Here is a 26,521-nt window from a genome sequence, read left to right as displayed (position 1 = left end):
GGGGGGGATGGGGGGGGTACGGGGGCGCGCGGTGCGGCACGTGCCCCGGCGGCGGCGGCGGCGCGCTCTCCCATTGGTCGAGGCGGCAGCCAATGAGCGGCGGCGCCTGTTTGCTCCGGAGGGCGGATAAAAACACCGGGTGGGAGCGCGGCGGCGCGCAGCGCTGGGAGCGGGGCCGGGGGTGAGCGCAGCCTGGGCTTATTGTTAGCGGCATTCTTTTTTTTTTTTTTTTCCCTTTATTATTTTTTATTCACTTTGTTTTAGCTTCGTTATCGTCGTTTTCCTTTTTTGTTATTTTATTTTTTTTCCTTTTTCGTTTTTTTTTTTTTTTTCTTGAAGGGGATGTGCGGAGGGATTTAAGGAGAGCGCATCCCGTAGCGGAGGTTGAACGGTGGGAGCGCTTTGCGGAGGCGTTGCATGGGGTGCGGAGGCGTTGCATGGGGTGCGGAGGCGTTGCATGGGGTGCGGAGGCGTTGCATGGGGTGCGGAGGCGTTGCATGGGGTGCGGAGGCGTTGCATGGGGTGCGGAGGCGTTGCATGGGGTGCGGAGGCGTTGCATGGGGTGCGGAGGCGTTGCATGGGGTGCGGAGGCGTTGCATGGGGTGCGGAGGCGTTGCATGGGGTGCGGAGGCGTTGCATGGGGTGCGGAGGCGTTGCATGGGGTGCGGAGAGTGGGGTGGGGTTTGCGTAGGGGAGAAAAGCGCGGTGCGGTGGTGGGGGGGTGTGTTGGGGGCTGTTGGATGCATCCGCGGTGGGGGATGGGGAGAGCAGGATGGGGTGTGCTTCAATGTGTGTGTGGGGGGGTGGATGAATGGGGTGGGGGAGAAGGGATGCGTGGGGAGGTATGCGCGTGGGGGTAGTGTGTGTTAGAGGGAGAGAGGGATTGGTGGGGAATTGGGATGTGGGGGGGTTGGGGGAGAGATGGGAGAGTGGGGAGTGGAGTATGTAGTGGGGGTTGTGTGCGTGCTGGGAGGGGAGAGGTGGATGAGAGCTGCTGCATGAGGTGAGGATGAGGAAGAGGAGGCGTGGAGGAAGCATGCTTTGAGCCTGCGCACTGAGTGGGTGGGTGTGGGGGCTGCTGCTGGAGCAGGGGGGGCTCTGTGGGGTGGCCCTGTCCTCCTGCTGCCCTATGCTGGGGTCTCAGACCTGCGGAAAGCCCTGAGGAGCCCTTCTGGGTTGTAGCGTGCAGCTCACTGATTTCCCCATAGTGCATTATCAGGGCATGCTCTATGCTGGGGAAAGAAAAAAAAAAAAAAAGGCTTGTCTAAGATGGCCACTTGCTTCAGTGCTGAGAGTCTTGGGGCTCCCTGGGGCTCCCCCAGTCACTCAGGGCTGCTCCCCCATCTGCTCTTGGCCCCGGGGACTGGGACAGGTGGAGCTGGAGCTGTTAATCCCCAGCATCTGCGGGGCAGCCTGGGGATGCCAATGTGCTGAGATGGAGCGGCACGTGCCACTGTCCCAGCCCAGTGTGCCCAACCATCTGTGCAACTAGTGCAGGGCAGGATGTGTCCTGCTGTGCTGATCCCTCTGTGCTGTAAACACGCATAGGAACCATGCTCACAGCCACCTCCTGCTGCTGATCTGTGCTCCTGACCCAGAGCAGAGCTGCTGTGGAGCTGCAGCTCCCACTTTGGCACACGCCTCCTAGCTGCCCTACAAATGGCTGCAATATGGGAGCTGGCTCTTGCTGTGCTTTCATACCTGTTGCTCAGGAGGTGGAACGGAGCCCTGCAACACAGCTCTGGCACACTGAGGGGCTGCTCAAGGGGCACCCAAGCTCCTTCTGCCCTCCTGCTCACCCAGCGAGCCACTACCTACAAATTTGCTCTTTATGCCCAAGTGCCTTTCATTCATTCCTTGCTTTTCTCTTTTTCTTTGCATTTTTATTTTCACTCTTTGCCCAGTGTCTGCTCTGTTTGTCAGCTCACCATCATTGCTCTGCTCCCTGCAGGTTGAGGCTCTGGACAGTGCTGCATTTCCCACGCAGCCATGGCACCCACACTTGCTACCGCTCACCGCCGGCGTTGGTGGATGGCGTTCACAGCCATTATTGAGAATCTGCTCTTCTCAGCTGTCCTGCTGGGCTGGGGGTCTCTGCTCATCATGCTGAAAGCAGAAGGTTTTTACTCCTACCTGTGCCACGAATCAGGTAAGGGTGCTGCGAGGAGCTGGTGGTGGAGCTGGAGGGACTTGGTTTAGTGGGAATGCTGGGGATGGGTTGATGGTTGGACCAGGCCTTTCCAACCTTAATGATTCCATACAAACTGTTTGCAGATGTTTACTGGTGTTGTTCCCTGCCTTGGGGTGCTGTGAGTTGGTTAGAGGGTTGAGCCCTTGGTCAGTTCTGGGGTGGGGAGATGGGATGTGTGCATCTCTCCAAACTGGTGATGGTGTCACGTGGCTGTGGTTGCTGCTGCTTTGCAGAGTGAATGGAAAGAAAGAGCCTTAGGTCAAGCTTTTCTGGACAGCCTCTTCCACTTGGCTATGTATTCTCCATCTGTGTGGGCATCTGGCTGACCTCTACAGGGAAAGGCTGATGGAATGTTGAGGTGTTCTGGGGGATGATGGCTCTTGAGGAGGGTTTGTGTGAGGTGGCTGAGAAGGAAATGAGAGGGCAGAGGGAGGCAGGGGCTGGATGTTGGGGCTGTGTCCAGAGATGCCCAATAGTGGATGGGATGAGAAGGTTGCACCAAGCCAGGGGTTGGCTGTGTGGGATGGAGGAGGAAGCAGTGAAGGGATGGAGCTGGAAAACAGGTGTGTGGACCCAGAGTCCACCATGGGTAATGGCTGAAAATAGTGGGGAAAATCTGAAGAGGTGGGGGAATGAACTCCAAGCAGAGTAGCTGTGAGTTGGTGGGATTATACTGTTTCTTCCCTTGCTCTACAGTGTTTCCTCTTCACCAGCTGCTCGTGAAGGTTGTATCTTTGTGGGCTGCAGTTGCAGAGACTGAGTGGGTGCACCTGGCCAGCACACACCATGCTGGTTCTGCTTGCTGTAGCTCAGTGCTTCATTTCCTTCCTGCCCTATGTTCACTGAGTGGCAGTACCCTTATGTCTCTAGAGTACACAAGGGAGAGCCTTTGGTTCCAGGCCTCTGTTTCCACCAAGCCACAGTGAGTTTCCCACAGACCTGTGTGAAAGATCCCATTAAACCCAGGTGGAGGCTACGTGCCACCAAGATAAAGCACAGAAGAGCTGATAAGCAAATGCTGACTGTCTCCAAGCATGGTTGCTTTTCTCTCTGTGTCCAGAGACATCAGCCACACTTTGCTCGAGTCCCACATTGCTGCTGCTTGCTTTGGTTGCGTTCAGTTTGTTCACTTTTCCCAGATCACTGAGGTTTGCCTTGGCCTCTCCCTGCTGATTGCAGACTGCTGTCTGCCTGTGCTGCAGGGAGGGTGCACACATGTTGGGGTGGAATTGCTGCCTTGGGGGCAGTGGCTTCTCCCGGGTGCCAGACTGTGCCCTGGGGTGTGACAGCTTGATCCCTAGAAGGAATTTAGGCATACAGACTTTTATATTGTCTCAAATGCTCGTGTCCTCAGATGTTTGTGGAAGCAATGAGCATGGAGGACCAGTTCTGCCAGCTTATCCTTGCTTACTTATTTTCCTGTATTTGTTTTAGTCCCTATTGCCCTAATCTCAGGGATTAGGTAGAGAGGAGCAGGAGCTCACAGCCGTAGGGACACACACCCTTGTGCAGCCCTAGCTGGCTGCAGGGCTGTTGGCACCGAGCTGAGTTTGACCCCTGCTGGGTTTAGGGTGGCCTAGTGGTTTCCTTTCTCAGCATAACCCAATGAATCGTGCAGCCCTTGGCTGACAGATTGGTGGAAAGAAAGAAATTATAACTAGTAGCCTTTGGGCACTTGTTGTTCCTAATGCTGCTGTGTGCATGCGTTGCAAAACAGAAGGAAAAAAATACTTTTCCTAACGAGCCAAAGGTTCTTGGCAGGGCTTTTTGTTTGTCAGCAAAAGCTCTGTGCTTCATGATATCTTGCAGCAAAAGAGAAAACTAGACCTTGTCCCTCCTGCAGTCTCTTCTCTGAAGGTAGCAGCAGCTGCCCATGAAGGCCTCATGGTCTTCCCATTGAGATCCCTGCTTGTGGCTTCTGATGCTCATCCACCCTGCAAACACAGTGTGTCCACTCAGTTGTATGGGAGTGGAGGTGGACATGGACAAAGCTAACACTGAAGTAGCAAATATTTTTCAAACCCTGTTGCACAACCCCTTTAGTGGAGGGCTCTACCCATTCCTGCTGGCAGATCTGACCACGTTGAGAGGTATGCTCGAAATCTGCTGACAAGGAGTCTGGTGGTGGCACTTTGTTCCCATTTGCATTTTACTACACTACTACTTGGCCTTTAACCAACTGAAGCAAATGCTGATTCTGCGCTCTTTATCAGGATTTGGGCCTTATCAGCTGCTGGGAACTTGATCTGTTCAGGGACTTGCTGTGCTGCGATGTGGATTGGGAAGCTCAAGTCTTAGGCATTTCTGGGGCATGTTAAAAAGAACAGTGAACTTGATAATTTGCTCACAAAGAGCAGTGATAAGGAGCCAGTTGGACAGGAGACCTAAAATGGGTCTGTGGAAAACCAAAGAGACAAGAGATAAGCAAATTCACTCACCACAAGTCAACAAACCTTAACGAGGGCGGAGGGTGCAGCCTCACAGCTCTTAGGTTCAAGCTGTAGCCACAGGGTCTGTGGTGGGAGATTAGGATGTGAGGTGGGAGCTTGTGCACTGAGTCATAGAACAGTAGGATGGTTGGGTTGGAAGGGACCTCAAAGATCAGTGAGCATAACCCTCCTGCTGTGGGTTGGGCCCCCTCCCCAGCTCAGTCTGCCCAGGCCCCATCCATCCCGGCCATGGGCACCCATTTTTTTTTGCTCTGGGCAGCAAAAAGAGTCTTGTACAGCTGCATTTGTCCCATCCAAGCTGGTGAGATGTGATGAGTGCTTGTGGAAGGGCTGCACGTGTGACCCTGTAAACAGGAAAAGCGTGAGCGTGGTGGTGGCTGTTGGAGCTCCACAGGAAGCATGCTGTGCTGACTTGCAGCTGCCAGCAGCGTCAGCGTGGGGAGAGAGCTGCTGCAGAATGGGGCCACAGCTGGGGAGCAGATGGGGGTAAAATCACCCAGCACTGTGTGAGGTTGGGAGTTTGCTGGGTGCCCGGAGAGCTCTTGGAGGTGAAAACAGAGGGAAACCCAAATCAATGGTGTTCGCAGTGGTGTAAAGCAAGAACGTCTCCTCCCAGTTCCCAGAACTATGACACCATCCTAAAAAGAGAAAACATGTTCTTATGTGGGCAGGCAGCAGATTGGTTGTTTGCACATGCCTTTTGCTTTGACTTTTTCTTTTTTTTTGTAACCAGTGCTCCCAGACTTTGCTCCTGTTGGTTTGTTTTGCTTTTCCCCATTTGTTTTCTTGCTCTTTTTCACAAAAGAGGAAGGCCAGGCCCCATGGGCTGCGTGCTGTGGTTATTACCAGTTCAGCTGGGGCTGTCTTGCTCTCTGACCTAAGCAACATGATGAAAGGAACCTCAGTGCTGGTGTGAGATGGCAGCTGCCCCTGGAGCAGCCAGGCTCATTCCTCCAGATTCGGAGAGGTCGGCAAAGAGCAGTTAATAATTGACCCTCTCCTGAAACCAACAGCGCTTAATTTGGGAGGAAGGATGGCTTTAAATGTTCCAGCCTGAACAAATCCCAGCAATGAGCTTGACATAAATGATTACCAAGGCAGCCTTCCTCTCACCTAAGCTCTGCCACACTTTAAATAGTAACTCCAACTACTAATTGGGCAGCTGAAATCCTGCTGCTTGCAGGGGAGAGCTGTAAAAGCAGGCACTTTGCTCTTGTAATTGCTGATAAAGACTTGCAGCTTCTTGCTCGTTGGTCAGAAAAGCAGTGACCATGCATGGCCTGAGCCCCTGTGCTGCTGTGCTCGGCAGCACTTTGCATGGCATGCAGGTGGACTTGCATGCACACCCCTCCAAAAATGATCTATTTACAGTGTCAGCTCCAAGAGGATGAGAAGGTGCCAAGGGCTGCTTGAATCATTTCCATTATGCCTCGCTGGATCTTCTCCTGTTGCTCAGGGGCTACTGCTGTTTTCACAAACAATTTGTATTTCCACATCACCCAGCCCTTCCTTGGAGCTGGCAGTGAGCTGCTGTAAACAAGGTGCTGGGTGCCCTGCTCAGTCCTGCTGCAGTGCTGGCTGTCCCTTGCTGTTCCTCAGGGTCACGGGTGTGACTGTGTCCATCGATATGTTAACACCAATGCATTTGCTCCAGCTCTGAGTGTTTCTGCTCTGAGGTCCCTTTGGGTTTGAGGGCTGGCGACAGTGTTGCTGTAAGGTCACTGCACTGCCTGTGTCTCCCCACCCTTCTTCCAGTCTCTGCAGAGTGCTGACACAGGGAAATCACTACAGTTTTGTCCCTCTCACCCTCCTCCCTTCCTTGTTTGTCTGAGTTCAGCCTCTCATCCACTTCTGCTTGCTGTGAACTTGCAGAGGGCCTGAGAAGCTGGGATGCTGTGGGTGAAGCCCCTGATTTAGGGACACTGTGTGAGCTACAAAGGATTCCAACTTTGCCCAGGGATGATTTCTAAAGGTGCACCTCTAGTCTGCTGTGCACCCTACCACAGGGATGCTGATGGTGGTGGGACATGGGACTTTTGGGACCTAATCTGTCATTTTGAATGCACGTAGCTAGCAGAACAAGAGGAGAACGGATTAATTATCCATCAGGAACAAATGGCAGAGGGAGAGGACAGTGGTCACTGATCACAGACAGTCTGAGAGCACCTTATGGCAGCAAAATGAATGGGAATGCCTTGCAGAGGGCTGGGAGGGGGTGGAGGAATTTGGGCAGTATCCCCTGATGTCTGCCTCTGAGCTCCTGTTCATACATGACGTCTGGAAGGCGGTTTGTTTGCCATTGACACAGGGCTGGGAGGGTGCAAATGGCAGCTGGGAGAAGCAGGGTGAAACCGGTCAGTGCCATGGTTCCAGGGCTGGGCAGATGGGGATGGGGTGGTGTGATCTGTGGGGACATGGGGTGGCACGAGGGGATCCTGAGCACAGCAAGCAGAGAGCACTGAGTTGCTGGGATGTGAGGAATTACTGCTAATTAACCACAGCTCGTTGGGAATGTCTGGTTTTGCTTCACACACATAGGTGTCTCCTCTCTCTAATCTTACTTTAATATTGAACTTTGTCAAATCAATTATTAAATATGGAGGAGAAGGAGTGCTTTCTGTCCCTGGTTTGCTGCAGCAGTATGTGGGGGGGGAAAAAAAAAAAGGCAAGTGCTTTGTCATCCCAGCAAAGGTTACAGAAACGTCAGATAAGCTCAGGGAGAAGGAGGGGTGGAGTGCATGAGTGCCGTGGGTTAATGAAAGTCTAAAGGCACACATACTTGCTGTAGGGGATGTAAGCCTGCGAGGGATGGATTTGTGACAAGAGGCACTGAAACTGCTGCCACGAGGAAAAGGGAACTTCTCTCTTTTCCCTCTTTTTTTTTCCCCCAGCCCTGTTTCTGTGCTTGTTACACAACACGAGCTCTGTGCTGCGTGGGAGTCTGCATGCACAGCTCCTCATGTGAAGGCACGACCAGAAAGGCAGAAGTGTAACCAATCTATGTGGCCTAAACCTTCTCTGAAAGAAGGGAAAATGCTAATGATGGGGGAGAAGCTGTGAGTTCATCCATTCCTTAGTGACTGGTGAGCTGCCTGCCTGCCAGAGCAGTGCTCATCCCCTGCAGGGCCAGGACAGGAGGCTCGTCCTTCGAGCCATGCCAGATTCCATCCACTCAGTGTCAGGGCCTGAAATAGCCCGTTTGGCTGCAGTGAGCACTTCTAGTTTAGTTCAGAAAAAAAAAATCTGTGATGCCATGCCAGTCGGGGCTGAGGAGGGCTTTATTTCTGTGTTCATCTCCTCACGTCCTACTGGGGCAGTGCAGTGTGATTGCAGGGGCTTCATTTTATATATTAACAAAGCTCTGTCCTCACATTGTTCTGCCCAGTCCTTAGGCTGTTGCCCTGCTGCTCCTTGGGGGGAGATTTGTTCCTCGTGCTCCCAGCTGAGCTCCTCGGCTTCTCCTAGACCTGCTCTTTTTCTCTGCTTTTTCTGTTTCTTACTGATTGTAATCAAAACTGAGCATCCCCATACCTTCAGTGTATCACAGGGTCTATCTCTATCTCCCTATCCCAACACACTGCAGCGATGCTCCTCTATCACCCCGTGCAGGAAACCTCACCAACGGTGCTGAGCATGAGAACAGCACCGTGACAGAGCACAAATGGCCCTCGTGCAATGCCCAGGATGAGATGCTGAACCTGGCCTTCACCATTGGCTCCTTCCTGCTCAGTGCCATCACCCTGCCCCTGGGCATCGTCATGGATAAGTACGGCCCTCGCAAGCTGCGGCTGCTCGGCAGGTGGGTGTCCTGGGCACAGGGTGGGCTGAGGGTGAATTTGCATGTTATCTGAAGTTAACGGGTGCTGTTTGGGTGCTGTGCCTGTTGGCATGAGCCTGTAACCACAGGATCCATAGGGGGAATTGGTCTGGGAGCTGCTGGCCTTGCACTGCAGCAGCTCTGGGACAGTTTTGGGCTTTACAGTGAGTTGCTCCATAAGGGAAGGGCTTGGGACTCAGTGTCCAAGCTTCAGCTCCCTGGACAGATGGAGCCTGGGGGAAGAGTGGAGTCACTTGTGAGTCACAGTGGGTAGCTTTTTCCTTGAGCTGGGAGCTATGTCCTGAGAGGCACAAACCCAAGTTGTTACATCAGAGCTTGCAAGCTGGAGGCTTAACTCCGGGATAAGCACGACCTACCTGCCTTTCCTGGGTCCTTTGTTTGCCACCCAGAGTCTGTGTTGCTTTCTGTCTTGGGTAACAAGATCATCCGCAGGTTTTGTAATAGCACATGGGGGTGGTAGCAACTAGGATTCGAGCACTGCTGGGTTTTCAGAACCAGGAACCAGGCAAACAGGGAAAACAAAGTGAGTCTGACTCAGAGCTACCTGAGTGAAGCTGTGACCACAACTGAGTTGTGGGACCAGGGCTGCTGCTGCCTTCGGTCACCTTGAGGGGAAGGCTGGCAAACCTCTGTGCTGGAAAACCAACTGTGCTTTTGGGTCCAGACAGAGCTGTGTCACAGCCGTGGGAGGGAATGTTGCTGCTTCAGCCCTTGTGCAAGGCTTCTCTGTAATCTTTGGGTATTTCCTTAGGTTTTTTTTTTTCCCAAATCGCTAGCTCCCTCTTACACAAAGTATTCAGAACTTGCTCAACAAGGTGCTAAGGAGGGGAGAGCAAGATGTGATTAAGTGCATGTCAAGCTTTCTGCAGGAGACTTATGGTTTTGGTTCCCTTTCAGTGCCTGCTTTGCTGTGTCCTGCGTGCTGATCGCGTATGGTGCCAGCAACCCCAACTGTGAGTCGTCCTCAGTACTGTGTGGGGTGGGCTTTGAGGCTGGGAGTAGGTCTTGGGGTGGACGCTGGGGCCATAGCTGCATTTTTGGGGTACACGGAGCTGTGTGCTCTAAGTGCAGACCCAGGATCCTCCTCATATGAGGAACTCTTGAACAGGAGGGAGAACAACTTTTTCCACAGCCTGGTAGTACAAGGGCAAAAGGTTTTAAACTAAAAGAGGGGAGATTTATGTTAGATATTAGTTGGGAATTCTTTACTGGGTGGTGAGGCCTCAGCACTGCTGCCCAGAGTGGTGGGTGCCCCATCCCTGGAGGTGCCCAAGGCCATGGATGGGGTCCTGAGCAGCCTTAGTTGGGGGGAGAGCCCAGCCCACAACAGGGGTTGCAACAGGGTGGGCTGTAAGATCCCTTCTAACCCAACGTTCTGTGATTCTAAGACTCATTTAGACAGGCTGTATCAGCAAGCCTACTTACAACAGAAAAGTAGCCCATCCATTCCAAGAGGCCATGGCACCTTCTCCATGTGGCTGGGGGACGGGTGCTGGTGGGGTGAGCTGGGTCAGGAGCAGCATGGCACATCCCAGTGCTTATCTACTTACTGAGGTTTTGTGTCAGGACCAAAGCCCCCGGGGCTCGGTGGTCTCCTTTCCTTCCCCACCCAGTAAAGGCTCTTGGGCTTTGTTGTTGCAGCTCTCTCTGTGCTGATATTCATCGCGTTGGCTCTGAATGGCTTCGGTGGGATGTGCATGACCTTCACATCACTCACGGTAAGCAAAGAGTTATCACCTGTCTCCTGATTTATTCCTTACTGTGGCTACGAGCTGGGCTAGCAGGAAGGAGCAATGCGGACCTCCTGCCTGCAGCTTGAACAGCACGTGGGTTTGCTTTGTACAAAGGGTCAGTCACTATTGTACTTGAAAGACTGGCCATTAGTTGGTTATTCCAAGGTTTTTTTCCCTTTGCTATCTGCCCCTTGCACCTGGGGTGGAGGTGAAGTATAGAAGTGTGTTTGTCTTCTGCTCAGATTGCTGTGTACCTGTATGTGCAGTGCCCAGCTACTTGGGGCAGTGTCTTGAGAGGGCTTTTTGCATCCCTTCCCCAAGAGAACGGTGATTCTCTGGCACAAAAGGGTGGGAGTCCCATCCAGGTTTCCTTAGAAATGCTGAGCTGCTGAGTGAATCGGGCTCTGTCTGTGCAGCCTCCATGGTCTGCTCAGCCCATGGGTTGTGTTACGAGCATCAGTCAACAACTGTCAGCTGGGGCTCTGTGTTTTGGGGTTCGTGTTGCCTGGAGATGGAAGCAGTATCATTCTCCAAGTAGCTGCTTCATTTTCCACCTCATTACCCGTGTCAATGAGGCTGAAAGAGGGTTGGGCAGAAAATCTCCTAGAAAACAGCCTGGGAGACACTAGTTGAAAACTTTCTGATTTCAACTGCATTGCTTTGAGCTCTCTGTTAAAAGTTAAACTTGTAGTTAAGGTTACCTCTAATTTAACGTGGGTTAGGTGCTGGCTGAACTCCTGAGACCTAAATCTGGCAGGGGCTGTTTGCAGATCCCTGGGTGCACTGTGATGTTGCTGCTGCTGCTGTTGGTTTTGTATTCAAAGCTTTCAAAACTGTGTGCAGATGTCGATCTCTTGGACGTATGTAATGTTTTTCACTGGAAGTCCTGGCCATGTTCCCAAAGATCTGCAGGGCAAATGTCATCCTGCTTTAAATACAAGCAAGGAAGAGAGGAGCACATTGGTGCTGCTGGGGGAGAGGAGAGAATTCCCATCTCAGGGCTGCCAGCAGTGCTTCTTGTCATCCTGGGTGGTTATTAATGGGTCACTGATTATTTTGAAGCCACTGGTGATGATGGGAGGAAGGGCAAGGGCAGGGCAGAGACTGGATGTGCTGTTCCGTGGCTGTTTAGCAGCAGAAGAAATAAGCAAAGCCACTTATTAACACCCTCATTAATGAGCCGGTTTCTCAGCACTAAGCAAGTACGGCTGCAGGAAAAAGGTGAAACCTTCTGAGAAGTGATCCAAGTTGGTGTCGTGAGCTGCTTTCCATGGTGATGTGGGGCTCTCCTGCAGGTCCCTTCCAGCTGTGGCCTATAGGGATGGAGTGTGGTGAGAGAGGGACGTGGGGATAGCAGGTTGCAATGAGCACATGTCAGTGCCTGGTGCCAAGCGAGCTTGTTCTGGCTGACACAGGCACTGACTGCTCTGTGTGCATGAGTTAAAGCAAGGTGACTTCCTCCTGCTAGCAACCTGGAGCACCCCAGGAAATGGGTGGAAACCCCCTTGTGCTGTTCCACGCCACGCCAGGATGGTGAGAGTGGCTTCTTGGTGGCACACAGGGCTGGGATGTTCCCTGTATGCCATGGCTGGGTGCTTTTATTGAGTGCTGGGGACCTGTCTGCATGGGCACTGCGCATTGAGATGGAGAATCAGATGTGGTCCTGCAGGAGATGAGGGACGGGGATAAGTGAAATTGCTGAGGATTACAACGTGGAACAGCAATCCATGATATGTGTCTCTTGGGGTCGGAGGTGTTTTCGGCACCAAGTCCCCCGGGTTTGCTCACAGCACGTGGCCTGCTGCAGTCAGGCTGCCTGCCAGGGAGGAGGGGGAGCGGTGGTGTTCCCGCTTCTGGGAACAAGGTCAGCCTGTGCCTGCTGTTAAAATGCAGAGGGGAGATTGCTGCCTCGTGACTTGCTCTTAGCCAATATACATGGAGATTGGAAATGGAAGCAGATCCGTATTGGTGGCTCTGACAGCAACACAAGAATCTGGCACTGGTTCTGCTCCGAAGCTATTTCATGCAAAGAAATAAACATGTGTGATAAATTACCACAAAGAGCCTTTTATAGATTGTTTTCTGTCCTGTTTTCCTTTCAAAGAATTGCAGCTGCTTTGCTCTTATTTCTGCTACAAACAGCGCCCTGTAGTTGGAGTGAGGGGGGGAATCTCTGTGTAGGGAATCTGCTCTGCTCAGAAATATTAGCAGTATTTAGGGCTCTGTGATCTTTTGTTTGTTGGAGAACGGGAACAGGAGTCTCCGTATGTGTAGGACAAAGCAGGCAGTTTGAGGCTTTCCTGGAGAACATATTTTTATTGTCTGTATTATTTCCAAATATACCCCCTGATAGGGAAAACAGAGTCAGCTTGAATGGAAATACCATGTCCAAGTCCACTTCTCTGTCCCCTTGATTTTTTTTCCTTCTGTTCTTTCAAACAATCCTCGCAACAGGAGGGAGGCTGGCTTTGGTAATACCACTGTGGTGTTTTCTGTGGTATTTTTTTGTATAGGGAGTGTCTCCAGGGAAAAGCTGAAAACTTATAAAACTAACTGGAGGTCTTAAACTCACTATAGGGCAAATGAGGAGAAGTCCTCTGCAAGAGGAAACGAGGAAGTGATTATATCAGTTTAGGATTGCACACCTATAGTAAAACACTCCAGCCACAGTGTGGCAAAATCAAGCTGGTATCTTTCAGACAGGGCATGATGTTAATTATACCTTGAGTGTTATTGACCTTTAATCAGAAGATGTAAGAGTTTCTTCATGGTAGGTCTTCCAGAATTGAGACACTCGTAGCATCATAGGCAGAAGTCAGTGGAGGAGTTGGCTCCAGCCTGTAGGAATAAGGTCAGGCTGAGGATCAGATCTTCCTGGTGGCAGAAAGCAAAGATCCTGCTTGCTCTGTGGTTTGTGTACTTGTTTTCTTTCTTCATTTTCTCATCTCTAGGGTTCATGTTTTTCCAGCGCTTGCTGCTATGCTGGAAATCTGGCTCAATAAACAGTGCACGTTGCTTTAGTAGCTGGTCTTCAGATGGGACCTGGGCAGGCACTGGCAGAGCTAACACTTGCAGGCTGAGGGATTTTCTGTCTGGACCCGGGCTGTTTTCCCTCCCCTCTGTCCCTTCAGGTCTCAGGTTTCCTTTCCTCCTGAGTGTTCAGTGTTAGCAGTTGCAGTTGATAACATCTTATCCAACCCAATGAATCTTCTCTGTCCAATTTTCTTTAATCCAGCCACTTGCTTGCTTCCAAACAGGATTTTCTGAAGTTTCAAGCCTTTCTAGGACTTGTCCCCTAGAAAGGCAGAAGTAGATTTGGGTTTTCCAGACATAGCTGCCTGCTTTGGGCTCGCTCTGGGTCTCCAGTACCCTCGGGCAGGAGGATCCACCTGGGAGCTGCTCATCTGCTTATGAAAAAGGCTTTTTTGTCATCTCTGGAACTCTGGGGAAGAGCAACCCGAGCCAAGAAGCAGCTGTGTTTGTGCAGCTCTCGCCCTGCTCACAGCTCTCCAGCAGCAGCTGTTTGTTGTAATTTCTGAAGATTATTTTAGGTTTGGGGCATTTGAGAGATTATACAAACACCCTGCCTGGTGACAATGACCAGCCCCTGCATACCTGCAGATATTTCATTCTGCAGATGCTGTTTTCTAGGGTGTGTATTTAGGCCAGCGCTTCCAGGGAGAGATTTCTATGCCTGGTAACAGACCTTTGGATCCTTCACCATTTCCTGTCTGCAGCTCCCAAAAGCAGCCTGCTGGCAGCACTCCCGGATGCAGGGATCTGGGGATGGGTGTGGGGATCCTTGCTGCAGAGAAGTGCAGTGTTTTCTGGCTCTGCCGTGCCCACTCGGGGCTCAGTGTCTGCTGCTGCTGTCCTCTGGCTGGGGTTATCCGAGGACCTGGAGGCTGTGCTGCATAGAAAGCTCTGCAGTGAGACTGAGGGATGATAAACAGCCAGATGGATCCTCGAGTGTTCCTGCACAGGAATACTTGTGCTGTAAACACGCCGGTCCTGCTGTGACACAAACCAGATTCACTTGCCTTATATGCTGCTCCTGGGAAAGATGGATTTGTTTTCCAGTGCTGAAATGAGAACGTGATGAGAGCATTTGCTTGCTCGGACTCAATCCAATATTCTGCAAATCATTTTGTTGTCTTAAAAACAAACAGAATGCTCTTGAGCTTTCAAGGCACCTGCAGTGTCCTTGGAGACCCCCAAGGCGGATGTGGTAGTGATGTCCACGTGGATCTAGGGACTCAGTGACTTGAAAGAACAGGAAGGAGGCAACAAAATCTCACTTACAGAGTCTGTCTCCATGGGGGAAGCAGGCTGGTATTGGAAACATAGCAGCAACACAGTTCGTGTTAGTTCCTACTCCTTCTTGCTCTAACAGGATCTTTCCAGTCCACTGCAAAGATTAGGTGCTGACCCAAGGTGTATAAACAAAGCTGGCAGCCCAAGGTGTGTTAGAGATTTTAGAGCTGTCACAGCCCATCTCTAGCAGCTCTTGGCTTAAAGGAGGATGGTTGGCAGAGAACCTGAGTGTGGATTTTTGGAGGGAAGCAGAGGTGGTGGCTGCAGTCTTGGGGAAAGGAAGCCTCAGAGAAAGCAGAAGGGCTGGAGCGGAGGATCCTGTGCTAAAGGTGACCAATGCAAAGCATGCTGTCAGTCTGGAAAGAAGCAGTATTGTTAAGCACATAAATAGTGGATTGTAGACATTCCCTGACACTGGAGATACCAATGCAACCTGCAGAGCTTCATCCTGATGAGCTGAGCCATTCTTGAACAAAACTGTTTTTTTTTTTTGGCTTCTGGTATCCAGAAGTCTCAACTCTGAATGCCCCCATCTATCTCAAGAGGCTCCTCCCCCCCATCTTGCCTTCCCTTACCCAGGCAGCAACCTGTTCTAACCGATTTTTCTGTCCCCAGCTGCCCAACATGTTCGGTGACCTTCGTTCCACGTTCATTGCTCTGATGATTGGCTCCTATGCTTCCTCTGCTGTGACCTTCCCGGGAATCAAGGTGAGGCTGTGGGATTGTAACTCATTACCCATGCTGTTTTGCTGGAGATTTGCACCATTTAGAAATGATGCAGAAAGAAAGAGGGATGAATTGCCAAAGCACTTTATTAGAGATGTGCTTTTGCAGGATTCAGTTCCTGTGTGTGCTTACAGACTTCCAAACTTTGTTCCCACGGTCAAAATCACATTTCCTTGTGCTTTCTAGGTTATATATGACTTCGGGGTCTCCTTCATCCTTATTCTGCTTGTCTGGGCAAGCTGTGCTGGACTAGTTTTCCTCAACTGCTTCTTCAACTGGCCGCTGGAGCCCTTCCCAGGACCAGAAGACATGGACTATACGTAAGCACCATCTTGATGAGCCCCCTTCTTAAACATCTAAAAAGTGATGGCATAGCCAATACAGAGAAGTAGGGAGGGAATTCTCTTCCATGTTGCTTATTGCTGCCAGTTCTCCTGAGGGTGAGGGTTTGTGTCTGCCCCTAGTTTTATATCTTGCCTGGTGAATACCTATTTTACCTTCTGAATCACTGGTGTCATAAAGGAGAATGATGTACCAGAAGCAATAAGCATTTCCATGCTGACCTGTGTCAGAGTGGTCCAGGGCAAGTACTTCTGTCTGCTCTGGATCCAGATGACTTATGGGTTTGTAGGTGGAAATCTAGTGCCTTGCATCCCCACAGCCGTATTCCCACAACTCTGTTGCCCATGATCCCCAGTCTGTGTTGCAGCTTCATTCTCTTTACTGCCCAACAGGGTGAAAATCAAGTTCAGCTGGCTGGGATTTGACCACAAAATCACTGGGAAGCAGTTCTACAAGCAAGTCACAACCGTGGGGCGCCGGCTGAGCGTGGGGAGCTCCATGAAGGGCCCCAAAGAGTCAGCAGCCTTGCAAGAGAACAACAAACTCTGCCTGTCTACGGTGGACCTTGAAGTGAAGTGCCAGCCTGACAGCACAGGTGTGGCTTCCTTCATGCCCTGGGACATGCTTGTGTTGGCAGGAGGCTGGTGCTCTGCCTGTTTACATGAGACAGTGTGATACGTGATCCATACGTTGCCAGGGCCACGTGCCAGGCACCACTATGTAGATAAGAGTTCAGTTATACAAGGAATTGTGCTCATGTATGGCCTGTTAAAGTATGTCGCTGCCAGGCACGGATGACCACATGAGTGACTGGTATGGACATAGGACTGCACACCTGGTCACTGATGTCTCTTAGGCTGCTGCCACCTCCCAGCCTTCCTTCCTCAGGGATATGGCAGAAGGAAATGTTTTGAAGTTTTCTTTTGCTTTGCTCCACAGAATTGGGTGAGACTTCCCTTGCCCAAGTTGCTGGTGGCCAAACTCCCAGCATCCATCACTGTTCAGTAAGGAAGTTTGTATGAGAGCAGACGGTTGCTCTTAGTGGACTTGGGGCTGCCCCTGGCACCACGCTGGGATGACTGGGCAGAAGGGCTGCAGCCTCTTCTGAAGTCATGCCCATCTGTAAGTCTATGTTTCTATCTTCAAAGACTCCATTATTCCTTCTGCAGCTTCTCCCTCCTTCATGAAGAGTGTCTTCAGCCCCATCTTATTGCTCAGCCTCATCACCATGTGTGTCACTCAGCTGCGGCTCATCTTCTACATGGGGGCCATGAACACCATCCTTGAGTTTCTGTCTGGAGACGAAGACCAAGGTAAGGTGACCTGGAGACTTTTATCTGCTTCCTTGGAGCTGGGTGCTGACCCAGACTGGATCCTTGCAAGAGGTCAGCATGGCTGATTACTCAGCAAACACACCATGTACAGCAATTACTGGTGAAACTGGCAGCTGATGGTAGGGTGCAGTGGAAGGCTGGAGCTGGCCCAGGAATGAGGAACAGTGAGGTGGACGCTTGAATGTCAATCTAATTTTAGTCTTGTGTCTACTAAGTACTATTTCTTGATATTTCTTAGGATAGGTTGTTGAAAGTGGCCTCTCAGGATGGACTGTGACTATTTTTTATTTTTATTTTTTTATTGAGAAACCTGTTCCATCAGGGATTTGCCTTACTTATCCTAAGCATCACGATGTGCAGAGCAGCTGACTCTCACGACCATTGGCTGGACTAGGTGTCTGGTCCCTGCAGCAGGATGGGAGAAATGAAGTCATTGCTGTTTTGTGCAGCCTGTGTGTGCAGGGAGGCTCAGGGGGGCTCGCTGGTCTTGTATTTATAGCTCTGATTCAGTACTTGGAGCAAACAGGAAAGAGTACATTAGTTTACTGTTGCTGAAAATACGCAGGATTGCAAAACAAGACTTAGCTTTTTTTTTTGTCCTTTGTAGTAAGATCCAGTTTGAACTTGTTAAATCTGGATTGCATGAAGCTGATAAATCAAGAGGCGCTCCTCTGAGAACAGGAGTGAGCTCTGGGGGAGGGAAGGAAACTCCAAGTGCCTTGGCATTCCCTGAATTGCTTTGTTTGAGAGTTTGACAGCCTGCAGCATTCAGCTCTTTATCTCCTGGCTCAAGAGCCAATTTAGGCATTAAACAGTAAACAGGGCGAACTTCATGCTGCCTACCTTTCCCAGCACAGCTCAATTTTCTGCTTACCTTGTAATTCTTGTACTCTGATATAATTTTTTTCTCCCTGACTTGCTCTAGTTATTTCTTCCTCCCTCCCCCCTCCCCCAGTATTTTAAGATTGATATCAATTTATGCTGCCAATTCTGCTTCATTCACGCTCTGTGATTTAAAAAAAAAAAAAAAGAGCCTATGCCTCTTGGGTGAATTGTTCTTCTGTGCCACCTTTGAGATTTCTTCCCATTTTCCCCCTCCTCCCCCTGAATGCAGCCTGGGCTCACAGTGCAATCTGCTGCCTTGGTGTTTCCATGGCACCAGCAAAACAGTGGTATTGTCTGGTGGCAGCAGTGTCAGGCTGTGAGAGCTGTTCCAAGATGCATGCAGATCTCTAGGAATGTACTCTTCATCCATCAGGAGAGGATGGGATGCTGCTCCCTCGAATTCCTTGTTTGTGCTGTTTACTTGTTTGCTCAGAGAGTTTCCCCTGCCTACAAAACTCAGCAAGGGAAGAAGAGAGCTGCAAGCGTTGTTATGGTCAAAGAAAACTTAAATACACCCAGGGGCTGGAGAGAATGATTTGAGGGAAATCAGAGTGTGAAGTCTTGAAGCTGTGCTGAAGCACTGTGTTATTGGAAGTTCTGCTTCCCGTGCATTTCATGCTGTGAAACCTTGGGGCAGAAAAACAGTTGGTATGTGGCTCCCCATCTTCTGGTAACCCCCAAAAGGTGGAGGGGAGAAGCTAGGGAGTTCAGAAGCCCTCTAAATAACCATGCAATTGTGCTGTGGGAAGGCAGGAGAGAGGAGAGCCTGTTGTGTTTGGGACTTTTATTTTGGCTTTGTCATAAATCGTCACCTCGCTTCCAAAACTGATAGTACTTGGAGACCTTGGGTAGAACCAGGACAGGCTGGAAATCTTGGCTGTATCCTTGCTCAGGGCAGTTTGACGTAATGACTTACAGAACAGTGGGTGTAAAGGCCATGCCCATGTCTGCACCCTTTCTGTTTGCTCTGCTTCTGCCATGCCTCTTGGTGTTTGCTTGATATCCTCTTTCCTCCTTGGGAAATAACAGCTTTTTTATGATAGTTAAATTGAGGAGACTGTTCTTACAGAATCTCTCCTTCTCTTGCTGTCCCCATAAACTTAGTTCCCTGCTTGAAGTTGGCTTCTGCTCCTGGTGTTTAGAGCCTAAGATTAAGTGTTCAGAATAGCACAGAGAAACAAAACTTGACGGCATGGCTTGCTTCTTACCCTCAGTTAAAAAATAACCACACGAGCAAATCAGCTTTGGGAGTGTTTGTAGAGGGTGATGCCACCTGTTTCTTTTGGCTCCAGCAGACGGGTTGTGGGGCCACGCCAGGGCTTGCTTGTGCAGAGGTAATGGGGGCAGGAATGTGAGTTCAGAGGCTGGTGCTGGAAGTTCCTCTTAGTTCCCCAGCCAGCAACTGGAGCCAGGAAGGGATCATCTGGTGCTATGCCTGGGCACTGCGAGGCAGCCCTACTGGGGTTTGCTACGACTGCATAGGAGAGGAAGGCTTCTGGGAAACCTCCCTCCTTGATTTTGGTATAAGTCATGGCTGTATGCTTTGCAGAGCCCTAGTGATGCATCGGGAGGGATAAACTGAAATTCTTTTTGGCTGCTTTTGCTTACAGCACTGTAACTTGTGAGCACCCTGTGCTGAGATTGTCAATTCCAGAATCACATCCTTATTTCAGAGCTGCGTTACGCTGACTCACCAGTCCTTCTCTGTGATGCCTACAGATCCATCATGTGGGCTCCAAAGGGGAAGTGGGAAAAAGCATTGCGGGGTGGGGGAAGAACTGTCTGATAACAGGAGGGGGGAGGTTTCTTCTAAGTCTGCTGGCATCAGCTTTCCCCTAGAGAGCCACATAGACATTTCTCCTGTGTTTAATGCATAGGGAATTGTCATCAGTTTGAAATTCTAATGATTGCTCACAGATGGTGTGTTTCTTGCTGATGATTTCCCCCCCACAGAAGCATTTCCAAACTAGTCCATTCTTCACAAAATGCCATAGATTTCACCTTCCCAGCATGGTTTGTCCTTGCTGCAGCTTCTGAGCTGGAGAAGATGCATGTGGAGCTCCCTGTAAGGCAGCAGAGGGGATGACTAAGGCAGTGTTGCTGTACAGGATGCATCATGTGCAGAACTTTCCCTGTTGCTCCTAGCCAGTAGAAACCTCACCAGCACAAAGAACTGTTTTTGGGTGCCAGTCCAGGAGTTGTGCCTGCTATCGGGCTGATGCTCCTCTAAAAATACAACAGAAGGAGGGCTTCTCAGCTGCCTTCAGCCCTGCAGGTTCACCTGCAAGTATATGGAATCCAGGCTTCTGATAAGAGAGGTGAACAGTGAGGAGGAAGTTTCTTTTGTCTTTTTTTTCCCTGTTACTGCTAGTTTATCACTTGAACTGACACTTTGAAAATCTTTTTAATTATAATAATAATTTTTTTTTCCCTGCAGTGAGTCTCTACACTTCCATCTTTGGGGTGCTGCAACTGCTGTGCCTGCTGACAGCACCTGTGATTGGGTACATCATGGACTGGAGACTGAAAGAATGCGATGATGGCTCTGAAGAGAATGAGGAGAGCAACGCTGAGCAGTGCGTAGTGTGCACCATGCAGGACATGCAGCCGTGTAGTGGGCCCTATGCTCTGATGATATAAGACTGAAAAGGATATTGGTTCATCAGTATAGAAAAGAATGCTTGTAGGAAGACTTGATAGTTGGAAGGAGGAAAGGACTGTGACTTCCATGTTCGCTAAGATCAGTTAAGAGGGGTAAATTTAAACTGTAGCCCAGAGGCTCAGACTGTCCTTCTAGAATAACAGTAACAGCAGCAGCACTGAAGTAACTGCCTGTACATTCCTCACTTTCTACTGATGAGGATCCCTCCTTCTCTCTAGGAGGATCTCTAGGCTAACTGGTTTAGATAGCTGACGTGAGATGTGGAGAATCTTGCTGTGAGTTTAGCAGCTGCTGAAAGTGCTTTTTTTTAACTTAAGCTTTGTTATCCTTCCAGAGGCGACAAGAAAAAGAAAAAACGTGATCGTCAGATCCAGAAAATCACCAATGCCACCAATGCCTTTGCATTCACAAATCTCCTGCTGGTTGGATTTGGAGTCACCTGTCTCATTCCCAATCTACCACTGCAGGTGAATAGGAATAGAGGTGTGCTGGAGGGACTGGCAGCATGGGTCTGATGAAAGCAGGAGGTCCTGCAAACCAGCAGAACCAGCTGATGGCAGGAGGGTGTTCTGGCTCTGCTGGGAGATCTCTGTGCTGCTTTGGGAACCCCAGCCTTAAAGCTGGAATGAATAATACCAATCAGTTTTTACCCATCTTGAGATAACCTAAAGAAGCAGCTGTAGGTAAAATGGCAGAGTTGAGCTGCAGTTTGTGCAGCTGAGCTCTGTAACCACAAATACTTCCCTATTGAGGTGCTGTTAGCAGTGCCTGTGCTTTAACCTGGGCTTGATTTAAGCTGCTGACTGTCAGAAAATTAGCAGTAAGCATTGTGACGCCAACATATACAGCAGGTAATTTCTGCATCATGTGCTATGCCCAGTGGTACCTGTGGGTTTATAAACCTGTTAGAATATTTATTTTGTGACGCCACCTGCTTTTGGCAGATGAGTTCAGTGATTGTATACTATCCTTAGACACGCTCTGGTGATGTGGGCAAACAGATGTCATTTGCTCATATTTGCATATTGTCTGCAATGTCTTGTGGAAATTTAACTAAATTGGACATGTGTTCAAAAAAAACCACATTGTGACCCTGGCTACAGTTTCCTGGGTACATGTCCTTGCGACAGTGCCATCTACAAATGAGATAGTCCTTGTGTATGGTTAACCTCAGAGAGCATGACACATTTTCCTGGACAAAGTAAGGAAAAACACTGCTTTTAGAGATGAATATTTCCCTGTGCCAATCTTCAGGTTTAGCCTCTCAAGTCTGCCTTTGTACTAGAAAGGAGAGTGCAGTTTAGGAATGGAAGTGTGTTGGGTGCTGGTACCCCTTGGCATCCAGGAGTTGACATTTTATTCTTCTCTTTGCAGATTCTTTCCTTCATTTTGCACACGATTGTAAGAGGATTTATCCACTCAGCAGTGGGAGGCCTCTATGCAGCTGTGTAAGTCTCTGCTTACCTACAATATGAGGCTAGACAGATACACGTGTTTGAGGTGATAAGATGTTCTGGTGAGAGGGAGATCAGGAAGTAAAATCTGTGTGGTCAGAGGAGAAAAATAATGCAGTTCTTATTCCCTTTCCTTGCTGGACATAACAGTAGCTGAACTGAAGTCCTGGCTGATGCATTCCTTCTTTGGAAGCAGATAACCCCTTTGGCATTTCTGCCAGGACAGAGGTGTAACTGTATGCGGGCCACAGGTGAGACCAGGCCATTGACACTAGGATTATGTAGTAAGAACTCGAGGCTTTTCTTGTTATAATGGGTAGCTACGTGTATGTGTCTGGGTAAAACATTAACATAATCGAACATATTGTTGCTAGTTTGGTCTCTGGAAATTGCACTGGTAAAGCATTGCCCAATATACCATTAGTGAAGCATACTCCCTTTCCCAGGTGGATCATCCATCCTGTTTCCAACTTAACCAAGTTATCAATAGCCAGATCTAAATACTCTCTTCCTTAGTAAGCGATGTTTTTCACTTTGATAATAGATCTGCCTTTCTGTCCTGAGCTGCTGGACAGAGAACAGGAACAAACTGTTGGCTTTAACATAAACATAACAGAATGGTTGAGGTGGGAAGGGACTGTTCAAAGCCACCTAGACCAACCCTCCTGCTCAAGCAGGGCCAGCTAGAGCAGGCTTTCCAGCACTGCATCCACTTGGGTTGTGAATGGCTCCACAGACTTCTTCTGTGAAAGGTTTTGGTCTCATTGCCTGTGTATTCCTGATTCAAAAGCCCATCGAAGACACTAATTCAAAAACACAAACTTTTGGTTCTATATTAGCTAGAAGCAGAACGTTTTTGTCCTAGTCAAGGTAAATGTCTGTCATTGTATGAATCAGCTTGCTTGTAAGTTAAACCTGTTCAACCCTTGCACCTCTTTCCAACTTCTTTATTTTTTGTTTGAATTAGACTTCTTTGAATATTGGCAAGTTTTGATCTGCTTTTTTCTTTTGATCTGCTTTTTTCTTTCCAACCTGCCTTTTTCTAAATACTGCTCAGCTGTGAAAAGAGACAGATGTTAGACTGTTTCTGAGATTTATTTTTCCATTAGTATTATCTGATATTCAGCACTTTCCAATGAGCAGTATTGTTTAATTTGACATGGGATCAGACTTGTCCTCTAAAAAGGAAAACACACACTAACCTGTTGTGCAGGTTTCACTCACTTCTAAATGGAGCAAATTGCTATGGCCAGTTGAAAATGATTGCATGGCTGCTAATTCTGTCACCTGGATAAAGAGGCCCTGCTTTTAACTAGTAAATGTCAACACTCTTCTCTCTTTCAAACAGAAGTAGTTGTGTAAGCACTTCCATCTGTCTCATGGCACAACAAAACAAGTTGCTAGATCTGGTATTTCTTAAGTTCTAGAATTCAGGGCGAGAATTGTCTGCAGAGGAAGCATCTGTTCCATCACCGGGTGCTCACTGCTCTAGAGAGCACTGTGCTCACCACCTCATATAACTAAAATCTCTACAATAAGATGTAGCTGTACCTAAGTTCAGGAGAGAGAAATTCTTCACGTTATGCCTCTCTTGGGACTGTATTCTATTGTGCTAGTCTACTGCGAGTGTAACCTGAGCTGGGTGTTGTGAACAGTCAAGGTGACATATAATAATGCTATTGCTTTTTCTGTTGACAGATACCCCTCTACTCAGTTTGGTAGCTTGACAGGGCTGCAGTCGTTGATCAGTGCCCTTTTTGCCCTTCTGCAGCAGCCTCTATTTATGGCATTAACAGGACCTCTGGAAGGAGACCCTCTCTGGGCAAGTTATTCTCAAATATATTATGCAGGCTCAATGGTGAAGACAATCTGGGCTCATTTCTTAGTAAACAAAACACCCCCTGTGCATGGTCCAAGGTTACAAACAGCAGGGAGCGTATGTGTCCCTCATCTGCTGTTACCTTGGTGCCATCCAAGAGATGATTTCCTGTGTGAGTAAGAGGCCCTGGGGGGGAATGGCACTAACCCTTACACTGGTGTGTGGGAAGGGGGAAGGGAAGACTGCTATATATTTCTTTCCAGACAGTTTGAATGGGAGGTCAAAATCTGTGGGGGTAAAAGTGAGTTAATTTGTCAGGCCCTCAGATGCACTAGAAATTCTCAGCTATCTTGAGAACTGTCAACTCTAATAATCAGTAAATATTGGCTTGCTGATGCTAATGTCAGGAAAGCCAAGTGGCTTTTGAGTGTAGGACAGATGTGTGGTGTACTGTTGAGAATATCTGGGCAGCCACTGACCCTGTAACGTGTCAGTTTTTTGGACACTTGATCTCTACTCCAGCAACATGTGGCTCTTCAGTCAGTGATCTTGGTGGAAAGGAAACACACCTTGAACAGCCCTACGTGTTGCGTGGAACAAGAGACTCTTGTAGCTGAGATCCAGAGCAACAAACTCTTACGTTATTTAATTGATATGCATGGTGCTTTGGGCACCAGAGTGTAAATAAAAATACAAAGGATGTTGTTGCCAATACAGAGAGCAGGGCGTCTCCTGGTTTGCCTGTAGCCGAGTGACGTGAGCTGGGTTCTGATGCTTGGGCGTGTGTGACTTGGTTGTTGTTGTTGTTTTAACCTGCCTGTTTTGTCTGTCTTCCTGCAGGTGAACGTTGGCTTGCTTGGTTTGAGCTTACTGGGCTTCTGCCTTCCAATCTACCTGGTCTGCTACAAACGCAGGCTAGAAAGAGAAAGAAAACAGAAGATTGAAGATTCCAAACTCTTCCTCAAAATCAATGGCACTCCCAATGAGGAAGCCTTTGTTTAAACTGGTGCTTCAAATACAGCCTCCCCTGTACAGGTTCCTACCATATCTGTGGGTTCTACCTGTGGTGTAAGCCAGGCTTTTTCTCTCCTGGCTCTGTTCATCACTGGAGTGAGGGCTGGACATCATGACTGAGCTTTCCTCAGATATCTGGCAGGAGGAGACTTCACACTCCTTACTTCAGAACACAAGACGCTATTTTCCTTTTTATAAAGGCCACACAGTTATTGTGTCTTAAATTACCCCCTGATCATGCTCTTCAGCTGCAGAAACTCTACATAGGAAATTGGGAGAGAAGGAAGAGATGGATGGGGGAAGAGGGAAGAAAGACGTTAATTAGAATTTGCAAATGTAACATGCTGAAATCTGTTCTCCCTGCTCTTCTCCCAACCTTGGCCGACTGTCTCACATGTAAGCTGCACTCTCCTCCCTTCCTGAGGCTTCATAACAGTTTCTGCTTGATATGTAGCTGGACTCAGCAGTTTTACTGCCTATCCAGAGGTATCCCAGACTGTTTCTGAAGCAGAGAAGGGGATTTATTCCTTCGTATATAAGCACGGCTTCAGTGTATCGCTAAATGTTGGCTGCTAGCACTGACAGCTCCCAGACGTTTTATTACTGCCGTGACACAGACTGTGAGCAATGGATCTGCCTTCCACACAGAAATGAAGAGCCTGCTGAACTGTTCTTGGTCCTACACCAAGCCTTCAAATGCCTGGAATTCCTCTCTTCCCAGCCTGTAAGCCACCTGTACATGTTGTAAACTGCCTGCAGTCCTGGAACTGTTGAGATAGGAATTGGATCTTGTTTACCGATGAAGTGCTTTTGAGACTCGTTGCCTTTTGCCTCTTCCTCCCTCCAGTGTGAACCTGGGAGGGGAGCAGCAGCGTGTATTTACTAAAGTGGAGAATCTTCTTGAAGCTGGGATCTGGGGCTCCAAATAGCTTGGTGTTTTCTTTCAGTCATAAGCTGACTTCTTGTTGAAAAGAGCCAAGAGTGCAGAACAGTCCTTGTGTTTGGTAACTGGATCCTGTGGATGTATGGCAGGGTGATGTGGCAAAGTAATTTTTCCTCTAGCCATAGCTTATCTACATTGTTCTGACATAGGCTCCAAGTTGCTGAACACCAGGTTACTCTGACTGACCAAAAAGCTGCTGGTTTGGCTGTATTAAAAGCCTTCTGTGTTGTTGGTGCTCTGTCTGGACAGAGTACATGGTGACTGATTGTATGGTGAAGCTGACTTGTAGAGCAATACGTGTGGGTAAAGGTGCCCCAGGGCCTATTTGCCACAGAAGGAATACAAAGGGAATTCGTAACATGCTTATTTTTATAATGGTTTTCCTAGGCTTTGCCTAAAGTCAACATTCCTCCCTTTCACCTTCTCATTGAGGTCAGCTCAGCCTGTGCAGCTTGTGACTGATGTTAGCCACCACATGTTGCATGCAGCGGTGCAGTGGGCTGAAATAGTGACTGCAGGGAGGCTGGTGGGGACAAAGAAGTGGGTTATGGGAGTGGTGATGTCTTCTGAACTGCCAGCTCTGGTGTCACAGTGATGACAGGCTGCATGGGACGGCAGCGCCATCTTGAGTTGCTGTCCTTGGCCAGCCGGTGGCAGATCAGTTGGACTCCACTCACAGTACCTTTCAGTCTCCAGTAAGTCATTAGGAAATGACTTGCCACTTGACAGTTCTACACATCTATGGATTTTATTTTTTAACATATTGCCTTTATTAAATGCTTGTTCCAAGGCAGCCTTATTGCCTGCTGTCAACAC

The 26,521-nt window shown here is 49.1% G+C and overlaps 1 protein-coding gene across 1 annotated transcript; it reads left to right on the top strand.

The window, feature by feature from the left end:
• The first annotated feature begins 1,757 nt into the window (after positions 1-1,757).
• Positions 1,758-26,521, top strand: SLC43A2 (solute carrier family 43 member 2). Its single transcript, XM_065731825.1, has 13 exons — positions 1,758-2,149; positions 8,251-8,440; positions 9,377-9,432; positions 10,121-10,197; positions 15,142-15,234; positions 15,439-15,572; positions 15,987-16,189; positions 16,764-16,907; positions 20,251-20,389; positions 20,810-20,942; positions 21,850-21,923; positions 23,628-23,751; positions 24,589-26,521. The coding sequence occupies exons 1-13, from the start codon at positions 1,990-1,992 to the stop codon at positions 24,748-24,750; spliced, it is 1,689 nt and encodes a 562-aa protein (XP_065587897.1). The 5' UTR covers positions 1,758-1,989; the 3' UTR covers positions 24,751-26,521.

Source organism: Cyrtonyx montezumae, unplaced genomic scaffold, assembly GCF_038088225.1.
Source record: "Cyrtonyx montezumae isolate F1298 unplaced genomic scaffold, pur_monq_1.0 scaffold_15, whole genome shotgun sequence".
NCBI classification, from domain to species: domain Eukaryota; kingdom Metazoa; phylum Chordata; class Aves; order Galliformes; family Odontophoridae; genus Cyrtonyx; species Cyrtonyx montezumae.
Note: the sequence above shows the minus strand (reverse complement) of the source record. Positions and strands in the feature narration are given on the sequence as shown.

Excerpts from the sequence above, each read along its gene's own strand:
- SLC43A2 (XM_065731825.1), top strand. The coding sequence starts at position 1,990 with ATGGCACCCACACTTGCTACCGCTCACCGCCGGCGTTGGTGGATGGCG. Across the intron at positions 15,573-15,986 it reads CCAGAAGACATGGACTATAC|GGTGAAAATCAAGTTCAGCT; the intron begins GTAAGCACCATC and ends ACTGCCCAACAG. Across the intron at positions 16,190-16,763 it reads GTGCCAGCCTGACAGCACAG|CTTCTCCCTCCTTCATGAAG; the intron begins GTGTGGCTTCCT and ends TTCCTTCTGCAG.